This window comes from Homalodisca vitripennis, unplaced genomic scaffold (assembly GCF_021130785.1).
Source record: "Homalodisca vitripennis isolate AUS2020 unplaced genomic scaffold, UT_GWSS_2.1 ScUCBcl_6446;HRSCAF=13664, whole genome shotgun sequence".
In the NCBI taxonomy this organism is placed as follows: Eukaryota; Metazoa; Arthropoda; class Insecta; order Hemiptera; family Cicadellidae; genus Homalodisca; species Homalodisca vitripennis.
The window spans coordinates 16,032-43,918 of record NW_025782567.1 but is presented as its reverse complement, the minus strand read 5'-3'; the positions used below and the strand labels follow the sequence as shown (position 1 = coordinate 43,918).

Here is a 27,887-nt window from a genome sequence, read left to right as displayed (position 1 = left end):
AGCTGCCAAGAGGCTATAGAGTCTTCAAAGGCTCAAACGATGAGCTCCTGCCCAACCCTGGCAATTGAAGAAGTGGTCTTGGGATACACTCCTCTGGGGCAGGAGGTGATGAGGAGAGTCGCTCTAAGTGCAATGAATCTTTTAGGAACAAAGGTAATCCTTCTCAGAAGGTCACGTGAAGATAATGCAGGAATTTCCTGTGGCTGAAATGCTAACCAATGTGTCAGAAGCAATGGTTAAGAAAGTATTGAAGGAAGGGAGAAATGGATTAGAAATGAGGCCTACTCTACAAAAGGAGTCCCAAGCATTTAAGTATGCAACGACTGTGATAAATTGTACATTGGCCAAACTAAAAGGAACATTAAGACACGATTCAAAGAACACTTTGCACATATAAAATATGGAAGAAATGAAAAATTTCTTGTGGCGAATCATTGTATTGAATCTGGACACAACATCTCTAATAAAAATTTACGATTATTAAAAGAAGTTACTAACACAATACATTTAAAATGCTTGGGAAACATTTTACATTAACACAAATCAAGGAAAACTTATCAATAATGAAGACGGACCAATTCAAAATTCAGTTTTACTCTCATCTCAATTTATAAAGAAATTAAAATGTAATTCTGATTAAATTTAAATATTTTATATTGGCTAACCGTAAATCGAAATTGTTTACCATATGTTATTACAAAATTAATTATTATTTAAAAAATGTAAACATTTGATAATTTGTAAAGTGCCTGATGATTGAATCTATTCTTTGATTCAGAAAGGGCTTGCACAAAATAAAAATTATATTGGAAAATGTTGTATTTGTTTATACTGGTTTATACATGTCAAGCTAAGCAAAATATAATCTGAGAAAAAATTGTAGTTTTACATTTTTAACGCTTTTGATACACTTATTCCACCCTCTACTAAAACTAGTACCGCTTAAAATTTGTTTTCAATCTTATAAAAATTCCTTTATCGATTTCAAGAAAACCCAGGCTGTGTGTTTATATGGTGCAAATTGGGTCTCAGCTCCTGAAATACAAAAAGTGTGAATTTCTCAGTAAAAGAATCATCAAACCAACGATGTGTTTCTCATGGAGTGTTCAGAAGGAGATTAAAACACAGTTGTTATCACCATAACTATATTTACTCTTACAAAACACAAAGAATGCTTAATGTAACTTAATAAGTCCCTTGGCGAGGATAAAGTTTGAATCTCAATAACAAATATGAGCTACATTACTGGATCACACATAGATTACAGTATGGTAATGTTCCCCTCAGCGTCACAGGCCGACTGGTCCTGTCATGCTCAACACACAAGACCGTGGTTATGTGCGCGTCGCTGTTCAAAACCTTTTCTAACAAGGATTTCCATTAGGTCGAGTATCACACATATTAAAGCTTCGCAGTCGAAAATGTATAAACAAAATTCAACAAAAATGTTAAAATAAAACAGATTACAATGGTGACAAGAATAAATTAACATAACTATACGAGTTATATACTTAGTTTTTACTTTTTAGACACCTTTTACAGGTGAAAAATATAATTGGGCGGTATTAAATCCGAATAAAAATTAACCGCAGAAATATATATTTACTAACTAAAACAGTTCAGACAAATATTTCAGTATAAACCCCCCTTCAGTATCACAAATAAATATCGGCTTAAATATTAGTGGCAAAGAAGACGTTGTAGGCCTACGGTTCTAAACAGCAATACTGAACGGTTTGACGTAAGGACTGACAGTATAATTGTAAATTTGCTGACGGAAAGTGTAAACTTGTATTTCTGTGATGGGAGGAGTTCACGAGAAGAACGATTTGTGCAAGTGATTGTGGTGACAGGGACCAGTCGGCCCCCCATCTAGGGGGAGGAGGGGCGGAGGGGGGTCGGGGGTGTAATCAAGTCAGCAGTGTATCGTCCAGCTCCTCTTCCTTGCCCTCGGGCTGGTTGGCCACCTTGCGCAGGTTCTTGGTAATGACATCACTCAGAGCATCTCTGGCGCCTCCGTCCAGCAAGTTCAGACATTGCTGCAACAGATAATACATATTAACAACTAAAACATTAAAACTGGTTAAGAAATATATTGTAAAGCCTTTATTGAGTGTTTCCACATTTACAGCATCACTACAACAGTCAGTTAGCCATCTTGAAATGTGATTTGATAATATAATAATAATAATTGTGCCAAATTTGATATTATTTGTACTGATTTCTTAAATAAAAAAAAAGACTCCATAAAGACAGATAGATGGTAAACTAAGCATTTCTGATCAATAAAAAAATTAATTTTGTATCTAATAAAAAAATAAATTAGTTTTGACACGAGATCAAATTTCCAAAATATTACCAGAGAGTTTAAAACACCCTGTAAATGAGCGCGTTAAAGCAAAATACACAGATTTTAAAATAGTGACAGATGGAAAGATTTTTCCAACATTCCATGTTAGTGCATTATTTTGATTTAGACCAATAAATTTATATTTCATTAAACATTTATTTCCTCTTGCACTAACTCTGTGTTATCTACAGGACTAAGTGGACAAACCTGCTGCGTGGTATCGCCCTGCCGCAACCTCAACACTGTGACCAATGACAGCTCACTGTTGGCCTTGACATAGCCATTCTTCTCCTTGGTGCCGTTGACCAGCATGGGCAGAGCGGCCTTCAGGAACTCGGGGGACAGCGCCGGCTCGGTGCGCGCCAGATACGAGCAGACCCGCGCCACCAGCTGCTTCACCTCATTGTTCGTGTGGTTCATCGTCTGTGTCAACAAACAGAAGAGGTAAACGTCAGTGTCAACTAAAAAAACTGGTAAATACATGTAAATTATGACAAAGTTTGATTTTTAACTCCTGAGATAACAGCATTTTACAAATTATTTAAGTTTCACTTTGTAAGAGTACAGCATTCATCTTAGACATGTATTGGGCCCAAACATGCAATTATGACCAATCGGTTTGTTTAATTATCGTAATGTTATTGCACTTTGATGCTTTTTTGCTATCATATGAATTGCTTGTGTTCGTGCTGTGCATCTAATTAAACATATAGAGCACTTTAGTATGTAATTAATCCTGTACAAAATGGCGGCCGATTAAGTTTTAATATTAAATGACCATTATTTAAAAAACTATTTAAGCTAATTAGACAATTTAAATGTCAAATTGAATGTGAAATAACTAAGTTTTGTTTTCCTTGTAGCGTGGGAGGGAACGTTGGCAATGTAATGTACAGAACTGAGATGCTGTCCGCGCAGATACATATCAGATTCATCACATCACACGTTAATACAGAACTGCAAGCAAAATATTGCAACAAAATAAGTTTTCGCATTCATAGTTAGAGAGTCATTGCCATTCAGTTGCTGTTTTTTAATACACATGCAGACTCACTGCACAAATGTTAATGTAGGAAATACCTGTACTAACTGCAAGCAAAATATTATTTTAAAAAATACGACCATTTCAGTGGCAATATTCGGATTTTTATAGAAGACAAGAGTTGGATCAGTCAGTACCCAGGTGTGCGCACATGGATGTACAGCACTAGAAGGTGTCTGTGATTGTGCTGAGTGTACACACCGACTTGGCATATGTAGGGGTGTGAAGACCCCGCCACTTCGCACCCTATTGGTGAATTCAATTAGTATTGATTATGTTTAAATCATATTCGAGCTAAAAAAACTTATTAGGATTTTAAGATTTGGAATCGGATTTGAGGTTCGATAATTCTGGATTTGTTGCCCATCAATAACTGATTATGAACAATACTATCGAATTTAAATATATTTGATATGTAGCCTTGAAAAGTGTTTGATAATGAATTCATCATCAGGTACTTGTAGGGTTAAGGTAAATAAAGTAAATAAATAATTGAAACGAAATTGTCATATGTTTTTAACTACCTTAGTGGCATAATTTTTTTATTTAATTTTATATGTGACCAATTTATATCGTTTAAAAGTCTATTCAATAATACATTTTTTTATTAGAAAATACTTGTCAGTAAATAATAAATAATACATTTGGATTAATTTTGGCACTTTTGTACATTTCAAAATGTTCTAAAGTTAACAAACAATAAGAGACTTTTTGCATATATATAAAATTTCAAGATTGTTTTCGATGTTTGTATGGATGGACGGTGTCATTTAAATGGTCAACATATTTTGAATTTGATGATGTCTTCGATGCTTTTATATTTTCATTAAATCTAATTTTGAAGGATCAGCTGATTTGTCCAATATGTTTTGACAATCATTGCAATTTAATTTCTATACTCTCATGTTTGTTAAATTTTGAATTTTGATTTTGGTTTGTTGAATTACTTTTTTTTATTATAAGGCTTAGATTGTTAGAAGTTTTGAAACCCAATTGATATCCTTATTTATTACATTATTTGTTAATTTTGTGGCAATGTTTTTAAGGTAGTCTGATTGAATGAATTTGATATCTCTTTCTTCTTATTTTCTTTCATTATGTAGTTCTTCGATAATACATCAATCATGCTTGGCTTTTATCCATCATTTTGGGTGATGTTTTTAATAATATTTCATTCTCTATCAAAATGTTCAGTTTTCATTGGAATTTTGTGTAATCTGTTGATCATTGATATGAATGCAGCCATTTTTCGGTGACTTGGGTGATTCGATGGGGAAGGAATAACTAAATCTGGTTTTCTGTAAATTATGAAATTAATTGTGCTTTTTGTTGATGTTGGTTATAGTCAAATCAAGGTAGTTTATTGCATTATTTTCTTCAATTGCACTAGTAAAATTTAGATTAGTGCATTGGTTTAATTCTTTTTTTAACATGTCTTATATTCGTCTTTCGTTTCATTTCCTTTGAATAGACAAATTATATCATCAACATACCTGTAAAAATAAATTATTGTGCTAGATGTTTGTTTTTATAACTTGATATGAATTTGTCTTCTATGTTGTTGAGAAACATATCAGCCTATAATCCAGATAAGATGTCAAGCAATGCATAAACAAAATACTTGAACTCACAAAAGTAACTCTAAAACATAATTAATTTACATTTAACAACAATTACTACGTCCAACATGAAGGATTACCAATGAGAGTACCACTATCTGGATTATTGGCTGATATGTTTCTCGACAACGTAGAAGACAAATTCATATTAAGTTATAAAAACAAACATCTAGCACAATAATTTATTTTTACAGGTATGTTGATGATATGAGGGTCGTCCATAAAGTAACCGCCGTTTGGGTGTGGCGCGATAAGTAGTGGGGTTAGCGCCGCCATTCTCACATCGGTGTGCGCAGCCGTTCAGTACGCTTCTAGCTGTGCAAGGGAGAGCATCGTGCGATCGCGCGTTCTCTTGTTACAACGTAAAAACATGAGCGCCATGATAGAAAATCCCGCCAAGTGTGAAGTACGTGGTGTAATAAGATTTCTGTGGTCGAAAATTTACACAGCAGCTGAAATGCATCGTGAATTGAGTGCGGTGTATGGCCCAAACATTATGAGGGAAGGTATAGTCCATCAATGGGTTCGTTTTTTAAAAAATGGAAGAACGAACGTTCACGATGAAGACCGGAGTGGTAGGCCATCTCTCGTCAGTGATGACTGGGTATACAAAGTGGATGAGAAAATTCGCAAGAACCGTCGCTTCACAATCTCGGAACTTTCGGATCATTTTCCTGAAACCTTTTACTGTGAAACCTTAAAATGGCTATGACGAGCGATTCAAAACAAGCGTCATGGTCTTCTGACATCTGGTGTTGTGTTTGTCCATGACAACGCCCGCCCTCATACAGCTCAAAGAACTACAGAACTTTTGGAAAAGTTCAAATGAGACGTTTTTGACCCACCCCCCTACAGCCCGGACCTGGTTCCCAGTGATTTCTATCTTTTCCCGTACATGAAGCGGTGGCTTGCATATCAGAGGTTTGCGAGTGATGAAGAGCTTCAAAACGCTGTGACAGGTTAGCTACGTTCTCAGGCGGCAGATTTTTTCAAAGACGGAATTTAAAAAACTGTTAAAAGATATGATAAGTGCTTGAATTTGTATGGTGAATATGTAGAAAAGTAGAGAAAAGCTGTAGTTTTAACATTTATATAATAAACTTTTTGTATCTCAACTGGTTTATTTTTTATTTCAAAACGGAGGTTACTTTGTGGACGACCCTCGTATAATTTGTCTATTCAAAGGAAATTAAAGACAAATAGATATGTTCAAAAAATAATTAAACCAAATCCACCCTAATCTAAAATTTACTAGTCAAATTAAAGAAAATACTGCAATAAACTACCTTGATTTGATTATAACCAACATCAACATAAAGCACAACTTCAAAATTTACAGAAAACCAGATTTAGTTATTCTTTCCTCATCGAATCAACCATGTTACTAAAAATATGGCTGCATTCAAATCAGTGATCGACAGATTATATGAAATTTCAATAAAAACTAAACATTTTGATAAAGAATGAAATATTATATTAAATACATCGCCCAAAATGATGGATATAAGCCAAGCATGATTAATGTATTATCGAAGAAAAACACAAAGAAAGAAAATAAGAAGAAAGCTATATCAAATACATTCAATTACACTACCTTGAAAAGAATTGCCACAAACACAACAACAAATAATTTTATAAACAATTGTATCAATTGGCTTCAAAATTCTAACAACCTCAGCCTTATAATCAAAAACAAGAGCAATTCAACAAACTGAAATAAAAATAGTGGAGTATAGAAATTAAATTGCAATGATTTTCAAAACCACTATATAGGACAAACCGGCCGATCCTTCAAAATTAGATTTAATGAAAATATAAAAGCATTGCAGACGTCATCAAATTCAAAATATACTAATCATTTAAATGACACCGGTCATACATACACAAACATTGCTCCTAAAGTTACGTGAGTGCTCGCGTGGGGTCTTCTAGACCCCCATTAAGAAAATAATAAATATGAATGCATTCTTACCTTCTTTGTGTTATTAACTATAGTTAATTACATTATTGCGTATGTCTAATACCTATTTAATTAAAGATAACTATAGTTATTATGATTTTTATATTTTTTATTCATTTTTACGTTAAAAGTATTAAATTATAGTTTTAAGAAAATTGTATTTGCATAAATCGCCATATTTATATATATATATATATATATATATATATATATGTGCTATACTATACTATGATATAAAATTATTATTATAAGAATAACTATATACATACTGAATTATTCGATTTAAATAAAACTGTAATTCCACGATCTTGTAGTAAAATTTAATAATAAAAATAAAAATACAATTCAGTTTTTTTATTTATTTTTATTTTGTAAAATAAGTTATATTTGCTTTTAAAGTATTATATAAATATAAATACTATATAGTGTTTGTTGAACTTACCAAGACTTTGTTTTGGGGAGATAAAAGTAGGACTAGTAAACGTTGGAAAAAAATCACTGATAAAGAAAAAATTATTTATTGAATATTGAACACACCTCAGATGACATTAGATATGCAGTATAGAAAACTTGAATTATATGAGAAATATACCTCACAATTAAACACGTGAAAAATGTGTTCTACAGCAAACAACACATCTTACTCTCGAACCCGCTGGCCGATTGAGTGCTGATTCTCGATGAGGAATCTCTTGCATATTAGCAACCTTGAGGATCGATGATTACCTTACAGCGTCTTTGGAAGCGAAGAAATAGTTGCCCTTTTCGCTACATGAGGCTTTATCATCTCTATGCCGACTTCCCTCAGCCTCAGAAACTTCCTTCTTTCCATTACTTTTTCTTCTTGACAGTTGCTCAAGAAAATAACTTGCCCATTGATGCCTGCGATGTCAAGCAAGCGGTAAAATAAAACAAGGGGCCACCTTTGGCATCTCCTAGAAGTGGAAGTACCACATTTTTCATCTACAACATCAACCCCAGACTTGGTAGAGTTGTAGAAAGTAATTATGTCTGGTTTAGACTTGTCTAGTGTGTCAGGGCCGATAGCAGCATCAAAATGCATTAATGATACGAGAATAACACAGCGGTTTCTTTTTGGTGCATATGAAACTACAGTCAATTCATCACGAAAAGCAAAGATACTCGAATAGGCAATTCGTTTCTTAGAAAGAAGTTCTGGTGGTAGTTCTATTTTGTTCTTGCTTAGTGTTCCTATATAAGTAATGCCTCTTTCTAGGAGTTCCCTCACCAATGGCACACTTGAGAACCAGTTGTCTGCTGTGATGTTCCTGCCGGAATTTTCAAGATTGCTTATAAGGCGTAAAACAACGTCCTTAGGTCTATTTGACTGTTCAAATGGGCTGTTCTGTGGTTGGACACCAGGGTAAATCTCCATCTTGTGTACATAAAACATTTGGAATCTGTTGCTGTGAATATTTTAATACCATACTTTGCTGGTTTACTTTTCATAAATTGTTTGAAGCCACATTTTCCTCTGAAGGCTACCAATTGCTCATATATAGTAATGAAAGGACATGGAACGTAATTTTCAGCACATTTTCGGTTAAAATTTTCAAATACAACCCTGAGTGCAGCTAGTTTGTCTAAAGCAAGTCTAGATGCTCGATCATTTTTATTATCAAATCTTTTAGATTGCAATAAAAAGTGGAACCGCTTCAAACTCATTGTGCAATAAAACATTTCGATTCCAAATCCATCCCTTTCCCACAGCTCAGAAAGATTTTGGTGATTAGATCTCATAACTCCTGCCAATAGTACAAGACCTAGAAATACATTCTTTTCATGTTTGTCAGTACTTTTTACATCTCTGGAACTAGGGAAACTCTGTCCTTTTCTTTCAATGTAGATATTAGTACACGTTACAATTATATCTAGTATTTCATCATCTATAAATAGACTGTAGCATTCCAAAGGAGTTTTTGCATGCTTACCTGCATTTTTTGGGCCAGGCAAACATCTTATCATATTTGCAGGCCGAGCGCGAGCAGTATCTGCAACAATTGGGTCTTTTTTCCATACAGTTTCTCTATCCTTTCCAATAAATTCTTGCACTATACTTCCAGACCCCTGTACAACTTCTTCTATGACTCTCTCTACAGTCATATGATTTTCAATAACATTTTCAACTTCGTCTAAGTCTATATTTTCAAGATATTCGTTGGCTGTCGGTACGGGTAGTTCTTCATTATCACTCATCAGTACAATATCGGAGTCAAAATCACTATCTTCATCTCTTCTCTCGGTCTGTGGGTCAAAGTCTGGATCTTCATCTGTGTTATCAGCTTCAGTATCAGTGTTGTGGTCCGACTCACTCACATGATCAGTTTCGTCATGATCCGACTGAGCATTCTCATCCTCAAATATGTCCCCATCTTCTTCGGTTTCAAGTAAAAAATTTCTAATTCTAGCCACTTTGAAATCTTCAGAACCCATTCTCGGAATAAATAAATATTGTCAACACAAAAACAGAATATGTAGACACAATCTATATTCAAAATCCGTTAGCAATGTACGAGTATATACATACAAATTCTCCTTCTGTATCACATATAAAAATATTAACTTTCAATGCACATATCAAATAACACAAGTACGCGCGCGGGGGTAAAAATGACCCGGTAATTGCAACACTAGTAGGTAACGTGAGTACGCGCGCGGGGGTCTAGACGACCCAAACATGTAATGTTTGTTTGGAACGGACTGTACGATTCACCCGCGACGGTCACAGCCAAACTGACTGTAGGGCGCGATTACTCATCGTCTACCCGGAAGGTATCTAGGGTCACAGCAGTCTAGCCAACCTACTTCGAAAAATAGAGCAATATATCTACTTGTGGGGTCGTTGAGGCCCCCGCGCGCTCATTTAAGGGTTAAATATACTAAAGTTAAATATTGATATAAATATACTAGATACTATATTATATATATTATAGTAATATATATATATATATATATATATATATATATATATATATATACTATATATATATACTATATATTTTATTTTTATTTCTGCATGAAGAGAATACATATTGATACATAAGCCATTTGATATATATATATATACCGGGTGTCCGAAAAGTCCCATCCCCCTCTTCTAACTTCTAACTTTTGAACGGAATTAAACAAACCAATATCCTTTAGGGGGTAGTTATATAATGACAAATGAAGATTTTTGCGCTACATGAGAACTTAGCCCCCAACCCAAAATGGGGGGTTGGGGGTGAAGTCAAAAATTTTAAATGCAATTTACTTTGAGCTTAAAAAAAGTTTAGGTAAAATTTCAAAATTAAGTTGTATTATTTTAAGTTTAATTTAGCACTACTTAGTATTAAGAATAAGTCTGAACAGATGAGATAAGAAAAATAGTGTATTTTAGCGTAACTTTTCAATAAAACTTTGACAAGCCATTGTTTCCTACTGGATTGAGATAGAGACCTCTAGTCTCTAGACCTTAAAAATGTAGTGTCATTTCATGGGGGTTTGCATTTAAAACTTTTGACTTGACCCCCAACCCCCTATTTTGGGTTGAAGGGCTAAGTTCTCATGTAGCGCAAAAATCGTATGTCATTATATAACTACCCCCCAAAAGATATTGGTTTGTTTAATTCTGTTCGAAAGTTAGAAGTTAGAAGAGGGGGATGGGACTTTTCGGACACCCGGTATATATATATATATCAAATGGCTTATGTATCAATATCAGGGTTCCCACTCAATCTAAATACTCAAATTCACGGCTAATTCACGGTTTTCACGGTTAAAAAAATTAAAATTCAAGGTCGGAAAGTTTTCATAAACAACGTTACCGGTACAAACAAAATCGTGTTGGAGAGGGGCGAAGTTGAGACGTAAACACTACAGACGCGGCGGAGCGGTAAAATACAATATAAAACTTCTTCCCATTTGACTAACGATGTCATTGGTCGTGCAGGAATTGACGGAAACGTCTAAAAGAACGAAATAACAATAGGCTTCGGTTACGACGCAAGCAATGAGCGGCGAGCGCCCGATTTTATGTGCGATTTGCTACATAATGAATATAACAAGGCATATTATTTTTACAAAACATCATCATAACAGTCATCAAAGCAATGACAAAGACAAATTTCAATATAATTAGCATGCACATAGCTCATAATTTTCTTTAACTTACAAGTTTGTTGAAATCTGAAGAGAACTTTGTTGACACAGGTTAGACAAGATGCAGGGTGACAGGATTCGTACGTTGGCTAAGGCTAACTCGTTTGAGTCCATGAAGTACACTTGCGTGATTATTAAATTATTTTCTTGTTTAACACATTATTATTATTATTTCGATCGATTTCTTCCACAGGAAAATTTTCACATAATCACAGGTTCACATTTTAATTAGTACATAAGAAAAGGCAATTTTATTGAAATTAAAATAACATATAAACGTTAAATGTATAAAAATTATATACAACTTGTTATAAGAAAAGTTATTTGGTACCAGTTTATACAAAAAAAATTATATTTGTACACATAAATAAAGAAATTGATAAAAATGTCTAGAATAAAAGTGAATTACGATTTGCACTTTTTGCTAAGTTCCTGTATCTTATCGTCTAACTCAGCTGCCCTTTTCCTGGCGTCGGACAAAACCTGGAATTTTTGTGCTTCCAATTCTTTTTTTTCTATTGCAGCTTGCTTCCTCTCTTTCTCAGAATTAATTTTGTCTTTCATTTCTTCTCGTTGTTTTGCCAAGTGCTCCGAGTAGTGGGCGTGGGAATTTTTGGCAGCATGAACTAATTCATTAGTGATTTCCATTGCCTCCAATCCTCCTGCTGCTGATACGCCGTCACAAACTTTTCTCAACGCGACTAAACTCTCCTCCTTCAAGTTTTCAACTATACACTGTTTGTTGACAGAGAAGCCTCTTTCAACAGAAGAATTTCCGTGAGAAAGTGTCAGAATGAGTTGAATGAAAAGCTTTAAATCTTTATACTCCTCCACACCTTCAACTTTTATTATTTCTACAAAGAAATCATCAAGTCGTTTTTCATGTCTTTGATACATTTTGCACTGATTTAATACGTGCTCATTTGAGAACAGTTTGAGGTACTGTCGTTTCACACTATCTGCCTTTATACCAGTCATCCATTTTTTCGCAACTAATTGCTCTAAACATGAAGTAAGATGTTTTTCTCCCGAATTATTTTTAATTACATTCGGATCTAGACAGGTGATAGGTGATGGCTTTTGACAAAGGGTACTTTATGGGTGATTTTTCGATTATTTTTTTCACCATAGCAAGTACAGCTTCCCTTGCGTTTCTCTTAAGATTTAATTTTTCCAAATCTGATGTTGGTTCACATGTCCTGAGAGCATCTTTAGTGGCAAACCCCAAATCGAAATGTTTGGTTGGGATAAGATTGCTGGGCGATAAGTCCATTTTATCTATCTGATTTCTTACCGTATCCAGATGGTCCTGTTTTACAACCTTTTCGATGAGATTCAAAGCTAATGAGCTAATCTCATTATTTATCAAAGGAGCCATTGGGGCATCATTTTGAAATTCTCTGAGGAATGGTTCAAATAGACCACAAATTGACATAAAAAATGCCAATTTGGCTGCCAAAAGCTTATCATTTAAATTATCTTTGACTACTTCAAAACTGCGACATGCAGGCTCTTTTTTATTTTTAACAACACCATCTACATATTTCCTAACGCAAGGCAGTATCAACAAGGCCCTTTGAGCCACACGGCCGCTCTCCACCCATCTGACAGCACAAAACTTTAAAGGGAATGTATCAGACGAGCTGTAGTAGGTGAAATCTGCTCTACGAGCTGGTGAATTTTTAAATAAGTTATACAATGCTCTAAGGAATCCCACAACATCCCATTTTGTTGCTTTCATGCCAGTTTTAAAGGCGCCGTGAAGAGTGTGGAGACCACAACTACCAATATTTAACAGGCCATGGCCATTTGGTGAATCTAGCAGTTCTTGCTCGAAATCATTGAACATTTTTTTATTTACGTTAGGTCCGTCCATAGAAACCTGAACTATTTTATTTAAAGTGTCAGGCGAAATGGCGCTTTTGATTCCTCGGAGAAGATCTTCCGCTTTGGTATGACCTAAAAATATTGATGTAAAATATATTGTTTCAATATGATTGTTGGCTGGATCCCACCAACGAATATGAACGTCCATTTGTTGCCGTTGACTAACTTTATTTAAAGATTCGTCGAAGCAGAGAACAATATGAGAACATTCTTTGAGTTTCTTTTCTATTTGTCTCTCGAAATGTGGTGCCAAACCAAACACGATCAAATATCCTACTTTGGTATAATCCAACTTTAGTTTTGATGCTATCTCACTATCAGGAAATTGAAACTTGAAACTTTTAGCACAGCGAGCTGCAACTGCAAAGGGAATATGATTAACAACTATTTGTAAACACCAGAATATTTCTGATCTTGTCACGGATTCAGAAATAACATATTGCTTCACTGTGGATTGGGGACGTGATGTCGAAACAGTTGTGTGACTCGGCTGTCTGAGGGAGCTTTCCGTACCAGAAGCCTGCGCTAATTGGATCCCAATAGCCCCTTGATCTCGGCTGCTACTAGGTTCTCCTGATAGAGAAATGCTGTCAGCAACATTGTCTTTAAAAAACATATTTAATGGAAGGCTTTTCTGTCTGTTTTTCTCGTTTAAAATGTGTTTGGCGGACTTAGAATGGCTTTTTAAAGCCGTTTTACCCATCCCACTGATGCTTATGCCTTTATTGCACCACGAACAGATTGCCATTGTTTTAATAGAAGGGTGTTCCTTGACCCAAGGAAATTCAAGGAGGTACGATGGTTGAAAACTTGTTGAGCTCGGTTTTGAATGAAGTGGTATTTTGGCCTGAAAATAAGGAAACCCCGTATTACAGTCAGTTAAACTTACATTGTACAAGTGTGCGAGTACTGGAAATTTCTAGTTCGAGTTAAGTGCTGTATCGATATTTTGAACTTTTAGAAGATAAGGAATTGAATCTGGCACAAATATAACCTAATTTTAACCAACAGAAAAATAACGCATAAGTGATGATGAAGAGAAAACAACTGGTGACCTAACTTTACATTATAAGTTGCGAAGTCTGCAGTGGACACACTGACATAAGGGAGACAGGCGATTCAAAGGCTAAAGCATCCCACATCGCGTCTATTATATTTACCACAACGGACGTAAATATTGAAAATGACAAAGAAGATATTGCTTCTTATCTTCAATAAGTTATATCTTAAGACGTTTTTAGTTATTTGAAATATTTTTGTAATTGTTCTGATAAACAAAAACATAAAGTCTCTTATTTGGGTTCGTGTTAAAGTTTTCACATTTGAACAAATAAATGAGAAATTAAGAGTGTTTCATAACTGTACAATATATTGTTAATCGGTAACAATTTATTTAAAGTCAAAGGATTAATTTTATATGTGGATTTTATTTATTTCTATAAAATAAAAAAAAAACAGCAGATTTTTTTTATTTTGTATTTTAGCATTTTACTAAAATCTAATCCCGACGACTACTGCATAATCTGTGTAAGACACGGACAAAGCCAGTGACTAGACTGATGAAGAGAGTCGTCGTTAATCAAACAATGCACCGGAAATAAACAATGCTTCTCTGTTCAAGATCACACATATACAATTAAATGGAGTTAGCATATTTATTTTACGAAATCGCCCCTAATAAAACATTTGAACAAAAAATTTTAACACATTACAACCCTTTCATCAATTATTTTAAGAATATTACCCATTCATTCTCATTTTCTAGCGTTTTTTATAATTATGAGAATATTGCTGACATTTTTGTTAATTACTACAAAATGTACATTGTATAAAAATTCAATATTTGAATTATTCTTGCAAAAGCATTTTACGATAAAAAATAAAATATACTGGTTTTGAAAAGTAACGTAAGTATGAATATTTTATTTGCACTAGACTCAATCTAGAAATCCTGTGCTCGCACACACACATACATTGAATCATAATAAATTATAAAGAATATCAAAACGTACACTGTCTATTTATTTTACACTTCCTGACGTTCAAAATAATCTTTCAACATTAAATAATGTAATGATAATTGAGTTTGCAAAATGAGGTCTCCGGAGGAACTTGGTCACATGAACAAGTAAAAAAGGTTTTCAAAAGGTCAGTCTAGAGATATTTAACTTACAAATTAATCTTCTCCATATATATATATATCAAACACAATAAAAAGAATGTGAGATATTGTAGATTTTCTAAATCATTGATTCGTTAAATAAAAGACGAAGAGAGGTTGTCACGTATAATAGATAAGAGATCTACGAGGTGAGTTATTTATAGCCCACAAAGACGAGGGGACCGGCTCCGCAACAGGACCTCTGATTAGATTGTCAGCAGTGTTTACGTTTAAGGTAGGCAACAGTATTTCACAACTTTTTGTACGAACATCATAATCTGTGTGACAAAATAAAAATGAAAATTGAATACATGGGAAATAAAATGTTATAAACATCGAATAGTACCAAATTGTGGAATTGAGGAAATAGTTTACAGGTTATATACTATTTATAAAAATAAACATTAAGCGTTAGTAAAATAACATTTTCCAATAAATTTTACATTTTAAAAACATTACATACTTTAAAGTGTTCATTTTATTACGTTAGATTTAATACTTATTCATTCCTACTGCAATGAGAACGAATCACGATCAGTTTCGGATTGCATCATTTGATACCTTGGCTGTTTCCTGCCCCCCCCCCATGGTTCTGTGAATCTGAATCCTTACAGCTTAAATAATTAATTTTATTTAATATTGGTAATGGGGCACAGCCATATGATGAAATCAAAAAAGTGATCTAGTCATAATTAAACTACTTTAAAAAAATATTGCTTGATTTATATATTATTTTTTTTAACAGAGTACATGTTCTTATAACATGGATATGAAAAATGTTATAGTTTTATAAGTTTGATTATAAATAAATTTTAAAAGAAACGTTGCATCGCTGTCGTCCTACCATTACGATTAATACTCTCTCAATGGAGCTGGCTGGCATTGACAACCCTCCGTGCCGCCGTCGGCTTCTTTAGTTCAAAATCCTTTCCTAAATTGTTAGAATCTGGTTTAAAATTTAAACATGGTTGATTCTATAATTTAAAATAAATAGATTTTATATAATATAAAATAAAATAAATTTAATTATTACATTACGCTACCGAAAATTTACAAGAACTCGCCTTTTTGATAATTATAAAAGCTTTATTTATAGTTAAGTTTGCAAACCTCCTTGTATCCAACGGCCAATCCGCCACTGATCAGTGATCACGATCATAAAACTGATTATCTTGCAAGAAAAAGAAGTGTCTATTAATGCTGCTACCGGAGGCTACAAACTAAATGAATGAACATTTTCTTACCTCGTGTACTGGTTACTGCTTCTTCTGAAGGACAAACAAAGAACAAACAACAAGACAGAAGAAATTAAATTTTCACAATACAGTTCGTAACTAATAAATATTTGACGTAATAACTGACACACCAAATGAAATCTAACTCAATTCTCACAATAAGAATAAGATTGGAGTGCCGAGCTGGGGAAACAAATCTTTCATGTTGAGACATGAAACCAGCTGTTGTCCGAGGATGGGGGAGTGGAGTACACGATATACCCCTCCCCTTCCACTCTCATTGACAGTAGACAACAAAGGTTATTTTTACCATAACATCGCTGCACCACATTACAATAAATGAACCTTGTACGATATATTTTTCATCTGCATGAAATGATTAATAGCGTTAACGTAGTCGTATGGAACCCGACAAAATTATACTTGGACGACTTCCTCGATTTGTAGTAATAAAGCTTAACACTACAAAGTTACTTGACGTTTGTTGTTTCCTGGTTAGGAAAAATGCAATGGTTTTTTTCTAACGTTTTTATAACATGACGTTTCATTTGTAATATTTTACTAATACATTATACAATTTAAACACACATTCACCATAAAAGATTTAAACCGTGTACACTCGTAATATCCATGCAGCTTAGGAATCATAAAAAATATTATTGATAAGGAAAACGCATATCACTACCGTTTAATATCTAAAGAGATGAAAAATAAAATTGTTTTCTCAAACGACCTTACTGGTAATTAAAACAGTTATATAGGCCTATAAAGTTATGGTCTCGCTGCGTTAATTGATATGTGTCGTGTAGGTTCTGCTCCGTCACATTATTATACTATTTATTTACGCAAGACCCTAAATTAATTCAATTTATTGTCCACCATAAATTAAAATTTTTTATAATTATTACATTGTGTTAACAGTCATTACACACAACGATATAGATATTGTACTGAATAGCATTTTTCTCATTAATATTTAAATAAAATAAGGGATTTAATAGAATGAAATTAAGTTAAAATGTAATTTAAATTCCTTACATTAGATTAAGGATTTGTATACTTTTTTTATTTTATGAAAACAATAATAGACTATATCTGATACAATAAAACTCCAATACGAAAAGTGTTTACATTAAACGACAATCTATCAAGTAATTAAATTGTGTTATTAATCTCGCGTTCAATCAGAGAATGCCTTGTTTACAGCCGCGTAGCGTAGCCAAGGCCCGGAACCTGGCGACAGACAAAGACAGGCCTCACGTGATTTGAGCCGGAAGCGTCATCTCCCATCGGCCCTTCCTTTTCCTCATTTGTTTATAAACCATATTATCAGTAAAATCGCTCAGATAGCAGCACCTGTCAAACTTCGTGGTCTATCCCCTACATTGCGTGCTACTTTTTACTTTGCAATAGCGAAGGTCAACTTTCCAATATTATCGTCTGACGACGACCCGTGTTGATTTTATTTATTCAAAAGTTGTAGAGATTTTCACGGTATGTAAACAAAATTCACGGCTTATTTAAGGTTTTTTCACGGTGAACGAAATTCACGGCTTATTCCCGGTTTCACGGTTTTCACGGTCGGGTGGGGACCCTGAATATGTATTCTTTTCATGCAGAAATAAAAATAAAATCCAAATATTGGTAAACTCTTTATGAATTTTCGTATGACTTTAGCATACTTCTTCAGATAACAATAAATAGTGTATAAATATTTACAAGATTAAATAATTGAACTAAATTTAAACAAGAAAAGAACTGAAATAGAATAATAAACAGTGGAAAATACCTCACAATTGATGTTTCTTCAGAAATACCAAAAAGTAAAAAAACTAATTTTAGACATTATCGAATGTTCAAACCTAAAGGAAATTTTCATTTCAAAACAAGTTGATGAGAAGTTTCTCTCTTTCTCAAATTAAACCTATTTATATTTTAGTTGGCATGCAATGGAACATTATTGATGCCTTTTAATCTAAACAGTTTTCACTTTTGTCCTGATTATGTTCCCTGGAATTTACAGCGAGGGGGTTTGTCATCTCCATGAACAATACTGTAATGGTGGTGACCTGTCATTCTGATACAAAGAGGGTTAGAGGTTTGGCCAATATATCGTTTATTACAAAAATTATAATTTAGCTGATAATCAGTTGAATTACAATCAATAGTTACTTTAATTGGATACGTTTTATTGGTTATGTTACTGCTAAAATGTTGACTGGAGGACATAATTTTGCATGTACCACAACGTGGTTTATGACAGGGTTTAAAACCGTTAAAATTTTTCTTTCGAATTTTAAATTTAAATTTTAGTTTTTTACTCTTTGGTATTTCTGATGAAACATCAGCAGTGAGGTATTTCCCACTGTTTATTATTCTATTTCAGTTCTTTTTCTTGTTTATATTTAGTTAGTTAAATTATTTAATCTTGTAAATATGTATACACTATTTATTGTTATCTGAAGAAGTATGTTTAAGTCACACGAAAATTCATAAAGAGTTTACCAATATTTGGTTTTTTATTTTTATTTCTGCATGAAGAAAATATATATATATAGCCTATATATATATATATATATATATATATATATATATATATATATATATATATGGATTTGTGCAACTGAGCTGAAACATTTAAGTAGTTCACAATAATAAAACACTTACCCTACAGAAGGGAGAGAGGAGGGTCTGTGGTATTTTGACAGAGTTTCTCATCATGTGCTGGAACAGGTAGCCGAGGCCTCTCACACCATTCATCACGATGGGAACCTGTACAGCACAACGAGGAAGTAGTCAGCTGTGTAAGAAAACTAAACCTTGTACAGTGATTGTTTAACATACAAGAGCCAAGTTGCCGAAGCAGGTGGAGGTAACCTTGTGTAGCTACGTCAAGTAGCGTTACAGTGAATGTTGCTACGCCATTCTAAACGCTCTGAACTAGTGTTCAAAATGGCCCACTGTGAAGTGTCATAAGATTTCTTTTGGTAAACAAAATCCAACAGGTGGAAATTGATTGTGAATTGAGTTCTGTGTATGAAGACATTAAGCATTATATTCAAGTTAACAATGGTGCAAATCGAAACAAATGTTCACAATGAAAAGCGAAGTGGCTGAGCATTTGTCCCTACTTGTGATGTCGCCGAACAAATCAACCATAACGTTAAGGATATCAAAAGGTTTTTAAGGTCACGAATCTAGTGTACGAAATTGTGACTCAGAAGAGTAAATTTTGTGCCTAAAGGGTACCCAGACTCTTACACTGACGAACTCAAAACAAAGAATAGAACCAGCTTTGAAGTTTCTTATCTGGTACTGTGTAGAAGGTAATGAATTATTTTAAACCACATACCCATTGGTGTGAAACATGGGTTTCTTATGTCAGTGTCAAACAAATATAACGATCAATGGAGTGGGGTCACACTGACCGTGCACCAGCAGCAGAATTTAATCAACTGATATTGAAAAGCTGCAACTTGATACGATCAGAGCTTACAAATGTTATGTATGTTAAAAAATAGTTTAAGAGTTGTTCTTTCAGATGTATGTAATTAAAAAAAAGGTATAAAAGTTATGTGTAATTTTTTTATTTGTTAAAGCAAGCAAATTCCTTTCTGAATGACCATTGTATAAACTATTGATAGTTTCTGACGATCACTATCAGCTGTTCAATCACTAACTATGAACATAAATTTTTGCTATGATAAAAGATAAATTGCTTACAAAACCCATGGAACTTTGACCTCACATATAAAGCTAGTTTCCTTACAGGAAAACAAATAATAGAATTTTCCGATGTTGACAAATTCTACAAACACTGAAATATACGTAACGGATAACAAGACTCACCCTGTCGGCGACCAGGTAGCCCAGAAGTGTCCTGTTGATCTTCTCCGCGTAGTCGTCGGTGTACACAGAGGAAGGTCCTTCTTTCAGTGCTACCATCAGAGCTGCACTACGACCGTGCCTCAGCGTCCAGTCCACGGATACATCGTCCTCTGAGACAATACAGTGTTTGATAACATCACATATTAACATAGTAATATTTTCAAAGTAATTTAGTACATAATAATGAATAAAATCAACAGAAGTGCTTAAAATACACCTGAAATGTTATTGTTTCACATTATCACAACTGAAATGTCAAAGATGAATCTAAATTCTAAATAAGTGTACGAACAACAGCTGATAAACAGTACGCAAATTACCAATTAGTAAAATTTGTGTTAATGTTGTGATTTCTGAATGGAAAAATATGGACAGATAAAATAATTACAGCAATTTAATAAATAATATTTTACTCAGTTTGTAATTTAAATTTAAGATCCCCACATTACTGAGACTTTTATCTGCACATTATACGAGTCTACTGCTAGTGATATTTTTGTACTTTGTGTACGAAAAAATGTAAATAGATTAAATAAAGTTTTTTCAACAATAATTTGGTTACAATCTGCATTTTCTATATTTATTTTCATGCATCACTGCAAGCCCAGTAAGATTTTTGAAGTGAAAACTTCTTTAGGCGCGTTGAGCGTTTTGGTAGAGGGTAAAATCCTCGGTTCGCGTCACCGACATGCTAATGATACTAACCTGCATGAAAAAGTCAGTCTCGCTGTGTTAAAACTGTCCCGGCGGAGTATGAAAACAGACTGCGAAAATCAGTGACCTTTACGGCTTCCTCTCGCGATTTAAAAGTGAAGCCAATGTCGTACAATTCTGTAAGATGGGTCAAATTAAAGCTCTTAATATTGGCAATCTATTGGTTACATTTTTAAATATTAAAAAAATTTCGAAATAATTTTGATTATTGTTTACATTTTACATAGCGTTTACAATGACAAGAAAAAAGTAGTAAGCGAGGATCTTTTTTATTTTTTGTCAGACAAAATTTGTCAGCGAGAAAGTTGTGTGAAAATAGATGAATATTTTTTGTGTAATTTATCATTGGCTCACTGATACCGTATTAACTCAATAAATTAGTTTATTGTGCAATAAAAATACCTTTACGAAAGAACCAAGTTAATTTAACTAATTTATTAGTTTTAAAAATATTGTGGGTTTAATTGTTATTGCAATTATATACTTTATCCGTAGCAATAACTGTATTATTTACAACGGTGTTCAACTCACTGTTGTTCACTCGGTGTTTACTCACTTGTATTCTATGTTTAACTAACTATTATAAATATTGAGCAATTACAACATATTTTTATACAGATAAATGAATAATGAAAACAACGAATATATTTTTAAACATTTTTAATATTTGTACGAATATTTGTAATTAAAATTTAGCATAATTCACGTTAATTATGTTTTTAATATTTAACCTCTTCATCATGAAATGAGTATTATTACGGTATAAGATTTATCTTACTAGCGTAGTAAAATAGATTTCTAGTTATTTGATAATATTTTTTCGTGGATTTTAAAATTGGAAAATTAAAAACGCGTCACATTTACAATTACAGATGTACTGCTACTATAACGTATTGTTAATTACTCTCAACTTAATAGTTCCGTTTTCACTTCTATCGGCAGTCCCACGACTGCTACTGTTTTTTTTTTAAACATAGGTCAACGTAATTAATAAATTATTATATTTTTGTAAATAATATTTTGTTTGCAAATTTTGGTAAGGGAATTAGAATGAAATATTTTTGGCATTGACTCATCTCTAACAAAAATGGTAATACAAGTCTTAATTTCTTAGAAACAATACAGGAATTTTTTTGAATGATCCATCCACTGAATAAAATTGGTATAAAATTGAGTATAGCAAGAGAGAGAAAAAGACAATTGGGAGACAGCTGTTACAAATTGTACAGATAGACATGGCAAGATATGTAATCACTATAGTGAAAATTCACAACACCTAATATTTAAAGCTATTTATTCTGTGAAGCCTTTCGATAGCAAGGCTATCGCATTGAAAGAGCTCAATAGTTTAATAGGAGATAGCAATGATGCACTGCGGTACTTACGCAGGAGGTTGTCAGTGAGTGTAGCACAGAGCTGGTCAGGGTTGAGCCAGCGCGCCAGAGCCCCCAGACACCCAGCGGCTGCAGACCGAGTGACATCCTCCGGGTGGGACAGCATGTTCGTTAGGGTCTGGTACACAGACTTGCGTAGAGCCTCGGACATCTTGTCTCCCGCCGGACTGATCACTCCTCGCAGCGCTTGCAGCATTGTCTCTCTGCAACAAGCAAAAACCCTTCCTTAACTTTTTGAATTAACTTGCGGAATCATTGCCTGACAGGATCAAGGAAGGAAGCAAGAAGGTTTGATTCAAAGGCTACACTTAGTACTTGCTCTATTCGCTAATCAGAAAGAATATAAATCTGCCTGAAAAGATTCTGAAAGGAATACAAACTTAAAATCGACATGTACTTTTCCCAAATATTAAAAAGTTTTATGCTCCAAATTCCAAGCAACATTCACAAGGTGTACCTGATGGCCGGATCCTCTGCAGACTTGACGCCGGTGTGCAGCTCGGAGAAGAGGGGGTCCGCCCGAGTGTGTATGACGATAAGGTGGCCCAATGCAGCCGCAGCCTTCAGCCTGACTTGGCGATTTGCGTCGTTGAGAGCCTTGAGGAACGTGGTCTGTAGTTGCGGCAGGAACTGTTTCAGCATAACTCCCACCTTGGCCAGGAGCAGAGCCAGAGTCTCCAGGACTGCGGCCTTCACACTCCAGTTGAACCTGCAAGTGACACAAATGTCAACTATCTGACAGGCACTGATACGTCACTACAATATGTGACAGTCTGACATGACCACCAAGAAAAGCTATTTTGTAGGACGTTTATATTGAATAGAGAATTAAAGGTGTTTAAAAGGACAAATGATGTTTAATTTTTGTTTACAAAATTTTTATTACGAATTGTAATGTGTACAAATATGTACTACATTAAATATAAATAAAATATAAACTACTGTCTTTGACAATATATACTACTATGACAATAAATCTGAGAGTAATAATGACATATGTACACCCAGGAAAAGCCATCATCATTTACAGTGATAAATACAGGAATTGAGTTTGTAATGGTTTGATAACATAAATCAATTAATTATTCTAAACAGTATTTATAATTGAAATTCTCCTTTTTGAACTATACGTGTTTGTTATCAATTATGCATGTTGCATAGCATGTACATAAAAGCCCATAAGTCGTAATACGTGTGATTGAAAGAAAACAATACAACATGTACAGTGTGAGTTAAAAGTATGGATACACTCTGTTTAGTTTTTGATGGATAAAGATGGAGGGAAGGACCATTCTAAAAAAGTAGAAGTGAAGTTTTTAGTGACTGTTACAACTTTGCCCATTTCTCCAAATCGGGATTTTGATAGGGCGGCTCAACAATTTTAAATGTAAAGAACCTTGAAAGGTCTTGATAAAAAAAAGAACAGTGGAAACTAGAGCTTTCTATCTCAACCCATCACAATTTTACAGTGAATTAATTGAGTTAAAAGCATGGATGGATCCTGCTCAACCTTAAATGGACAAAGATAGAAAAATGAAACTCAGAACAACCCTCTAGGAATCAAAAGCAAACCATTTCCCCAAAATGGGCTTTAGCAATAAACCAATTAAGACTTACTAACCTGTGTTTTTTATCAATGCTCAAGTTGCAGTCCCAGGACAGTTTGACAATGTCCAGGTCTGTTGTAGAAACTTTAAACGGCATGCTGTATTGATTCACACAGGATTTTTTAAAAATTCACTACTATTCCGTCCCTAAGGTCATCTGTCACACAAACAGTATAGCAGGATCCATCCATGCTTTTTAGTTAAATTTCAATGAGCTACCATTTTGTACTGGGTTGGAGATAGAAAGCTCTTGTTTCCGCTGTTCTTCTTTTATCACGACCTTTCAAATGAGGTGCCGTCTTTTAATAGCAGTGACTAATCCCTTCATCTTTATCCATTGAAAACTAAACAGAGTTTATTACACATGTGCTAAGAACCTCCAAGAACATTGTAACACACAAGGACTGCCAGGAAGGATTGGGGTTACCTGTCTCCCAGAATCCTGATGAGAGGCCCAGTGATGTGGACTACTGAAGGCTGCAGAGCCTCGGCAGAAGTCAGCTTGATGACCTCCCCCAGTCCCTGGGCGGCCTGCTCCTTCACCTCCGGCACTCCGTTCAGGATCGCTTCTCGGAACAGTGGCAGGATCGGAGTTATTCCCTGCACAACACTTCCTCTGTTACTATTGTACAATATAGTTTATCATTGCTGCATTCTCAGTACCGACATTCCATCTGTCACAGACTTGCTGAATAGGTTTATAGAACTCTCTCTTGTATTTTGACACTTATTGAGATTTTAAAATTAAAAGCAGTTTTGTATATTTTTAACGTAATACCAGTTTTTATAAACATATTCTTCAAGACCATTAATTGCACACCTTTTTGACAATGAATTAAATAAAATTCTTCACTGGACTTGTCCAATGATGAAACTAAAATTAATCATCAAATATCAATTTAGATACAATTACATTTATACAAACCCAAAAGAGGGATAGTGGGAAAGAATCTACCAAGGTGACATGACCGAGATACGGTGACCATTATCTCTCCCAATAGGGACTTCACAGGAGGTGGTCCCTACCCCCAACCTTACCCATCCTGAATATCCTGTCACTTCGGAAGTAAATTCAAATATATCCTTCTAAGACTAGGTGCAATGAGAGGTTCCTCAGTTTCTTGTCCTGAATGAAGAAAATGGAAGTGAAAGACTTGCTAACTTATCACCTTTGTACATACCTACGAGTTAATGTTTTCTTATGATACCTCAAACGGTTAAATCAATTTAGAAGCAGCAACTGCGTTTTCTGCTAAATAATTCTATTCGTTTTATGCAACAATATGCGCTACATGACAGTGACATTGTAAATATTTAGAGGTATAGGTAATGTAAAACGTTACTCACCTTGGGCAAACAGAATCCTGGTAGCAGGTCACTGCCCTTCAGATCGCTTACAGCAAAGCGAACAGCCTGTCTGATGTCATTAACATGGTTTATCTGTTGCTCTGTGTCTAGTGTCTGAAATAAAGTCAAAATATTCTTAGTGAATCTCAACAATCGCACATTTCTCACCATCACTATAAAAACTTAGAAAATAATATTGATCATTATGGCCATAGTCCCTTTCTAGGAAAACAACGCAGAACTTAAAACATGTTTTTTACACATTTTGGAGTCTAAAATTTACTTTTTTACAAAATAAAAGCAAAAAAAAAATTGTAGATGAAACTCAATTTGATTGTGAGCTAATAATTGTACAAAATAACAGAAATTAATGTAAATTGACACTGACTGATTGATTTACCAATATCCAATTAAATAAATCACTTTACATGTTTACTTGTCAGTGGAATCAAATGTTGGATACATCTGAATTATTGTAAAAGACTAAATCAAATATTAACGGTAATTTTGCTATTGTTCTCAGACTGAAGGTCCTACTTAGATAATGTTGTGTGGAGTAGATGTATGGTTTATGAGAAGAGGGGGAACCGTTCTAGTTAGTGCTCAAGCTCAGCATTGCTGTCAGTACAGGCATGACCGAGCAAGAATTCCCTTGTCTGTTGCACAACGAATTATCATTAAGTTTTTTAACCAATGTAGGCGTTAAACCTCCGGAAATTTTAACTCAGGCACAGTTTGGAGACAGTACACTTTATTTTAAAATTTGTAAAGGAGAAGCCGATCTTCTTTTAAGCCTTATTCTGCCCGTCCTTATGGACCACTGGCCTGTGCAAGGATCTTATTAAACAGAATAAGGGGGAGAGTACAAGGTCCATGGTACTGATAAATAGTGCAAGAGCCACAGACAGGATTCAAACCTGTGCTATTTCTAACTCAGACTCCACATCCAATGTCTTAAGATGCTTGACCACTGTCTAGCGCCTTTTTTCTGTCTGTGTCGCTTGACGCTTGGCACTGTCTCAGAACCATGTGTTATGTGGGCAAGAGAATTTAAGGGTGGACAAGAACAAGTTGAAAAGAAAGCTAATGGATTGGCACCCAAGAATAAGCCTTTCAGATGACTAAAGGCTCTTGAGAGATTATTGAACGTGATCGCCGTTTAACCACGAAATAAATTCCATCAGAAGTGCGTATTAGCTATGAGAGTGGTCAATCCATATGATCAACTCGGTTTTTGAAAAATTAGTGCTCAATGGGTTCTGAAACCAAAAACAGGTCAATCGGAGATCGCTGGAAGGCTTCTGGATCAATTTAAGTATAAAGGGGAGAAAGGATGAAGGCTGCTCTGTGATAAGCCAAAACATCTCTCTGCTGGAAAAGACTTTGCAACTATTGTTCTACGATAATCTTAAGAGATTTCTTTAACAATGCCAGGCCTCACATCGCGACTTTGACAAGAGATACACTGGGAAAAATTGTCTGTTAAACCTCTGAGCACCCTCCTATTAGCCATTACTTGTTCCCTGTGACTATTTTTTGTTCGGCCCTATGAAAGAATCACTGTGAGGAAAACAATTTGAGAGAAATGAAGAAGTTGAGGAGCACTTGCGCAATTGGCTTACAATTTGACCTTAAACTTTCTATGACCAGGGAATACTGAAACTTCCAAATCTGTGGCAAAAGTGTAGATCACACAGGAGATTGTATTGAAAAATGTTTAAACAATAATAAATGTATAAGGTTATCAAAAAAGGTTAAAAAATTACTGTTTATATTTGAGTTACCCCTCTTACTTATGTTCTTAGTGTGTACCACTCATGAACGATAAAACTAAAAAACAAATCATCCGTAACAATTATGAATAAATGAATAAATGATTTATTTTCCTATAAACTTACAAAATTGAATTAACTTAACAATGATAGGAAAAATACACTGACCTCTTTTACAAGTAGTGAGGTCAGCGAGAGAAAAAAAAAATAAAAATCTAAAATATATAAAACAATTAATATCCTATTTACAGGTTTAAAACAAAATAAATTTCTATGTCTAGCTTCTTAAAAACATATCTAAAAATATGAGCTTCTGCAGCGTCCACAACCATTCTTCGAACTTAAATCAATTATTATATTTTACTAATAGTTAATTATTTACACTAATTTTTCTTGATATCTAATTAAAATATATTAAATTATACAGTTATTAACATGTCAAAAGTTTACTGATATAGTTATGATAGTATTCTAAATAAACAACTTAATTCTGGTTTTCTAAAAAGCCACTTTTTTACTTGTGCACAGAATGCCTTAAAGTTTTCTATCTGCTTAATGTGCAAAGGCAACTGATTAAATATTTTTGGACCAGCGTAGGAAAAAGATTGTCTGAATTGTGATTTATTGACTTTTGGTAATCTAAACAGTTTAAGATTTAAACCTCTGGTAGAATAAATTAAATTGGTACCTCTATTACCACTTCTCAAGTAAAACTCCCTCAAAACTTTAAAAACATAAAGATGTTGTATT

At 34.1% G+C, this 27,887-nt stretch overlaps 1 protein-coding gene across 1 annotated transcript in view; it reads right to left on the bottom strand.

Moving 5' to 3' along the window:
- Positions 1 to 1,131: 1,131 nt before the first annotated feature.
- Positions 1,132 to 27,887, bottom strand: part of LOC124373800 (eIF-2-alpha kinase activator GCN1-like) — a gene marked incomplete at its 5' end in the record, with an annotated part of 41,501 nt that continues 14,745 nt past the window's right edge. The window contains 8 exon segments of the mRNA XM_046832135.1: positions 1,132 to 2,039; positions 2,558 to 2,773; positions 19,083 to 19,187; positions 20,265 to 20,413; positions 22,403 to 22,614; positions 22,869 to 23,120; positions 24,446 to 24,618; positions 25,366 to 25,479. Coding sequence (XP_046688091.1) covers positions 1,911 to 2,039; positions 2,558 to 2,773; positions 19,083 to 19,187; positions 20,265 to 20,413; positions 22,403 to 22,614; positions 22,869 to 23,120; positions 24,446 to 24,618; positions 25,366 to 25,479 — 1,350 coding nt within the window.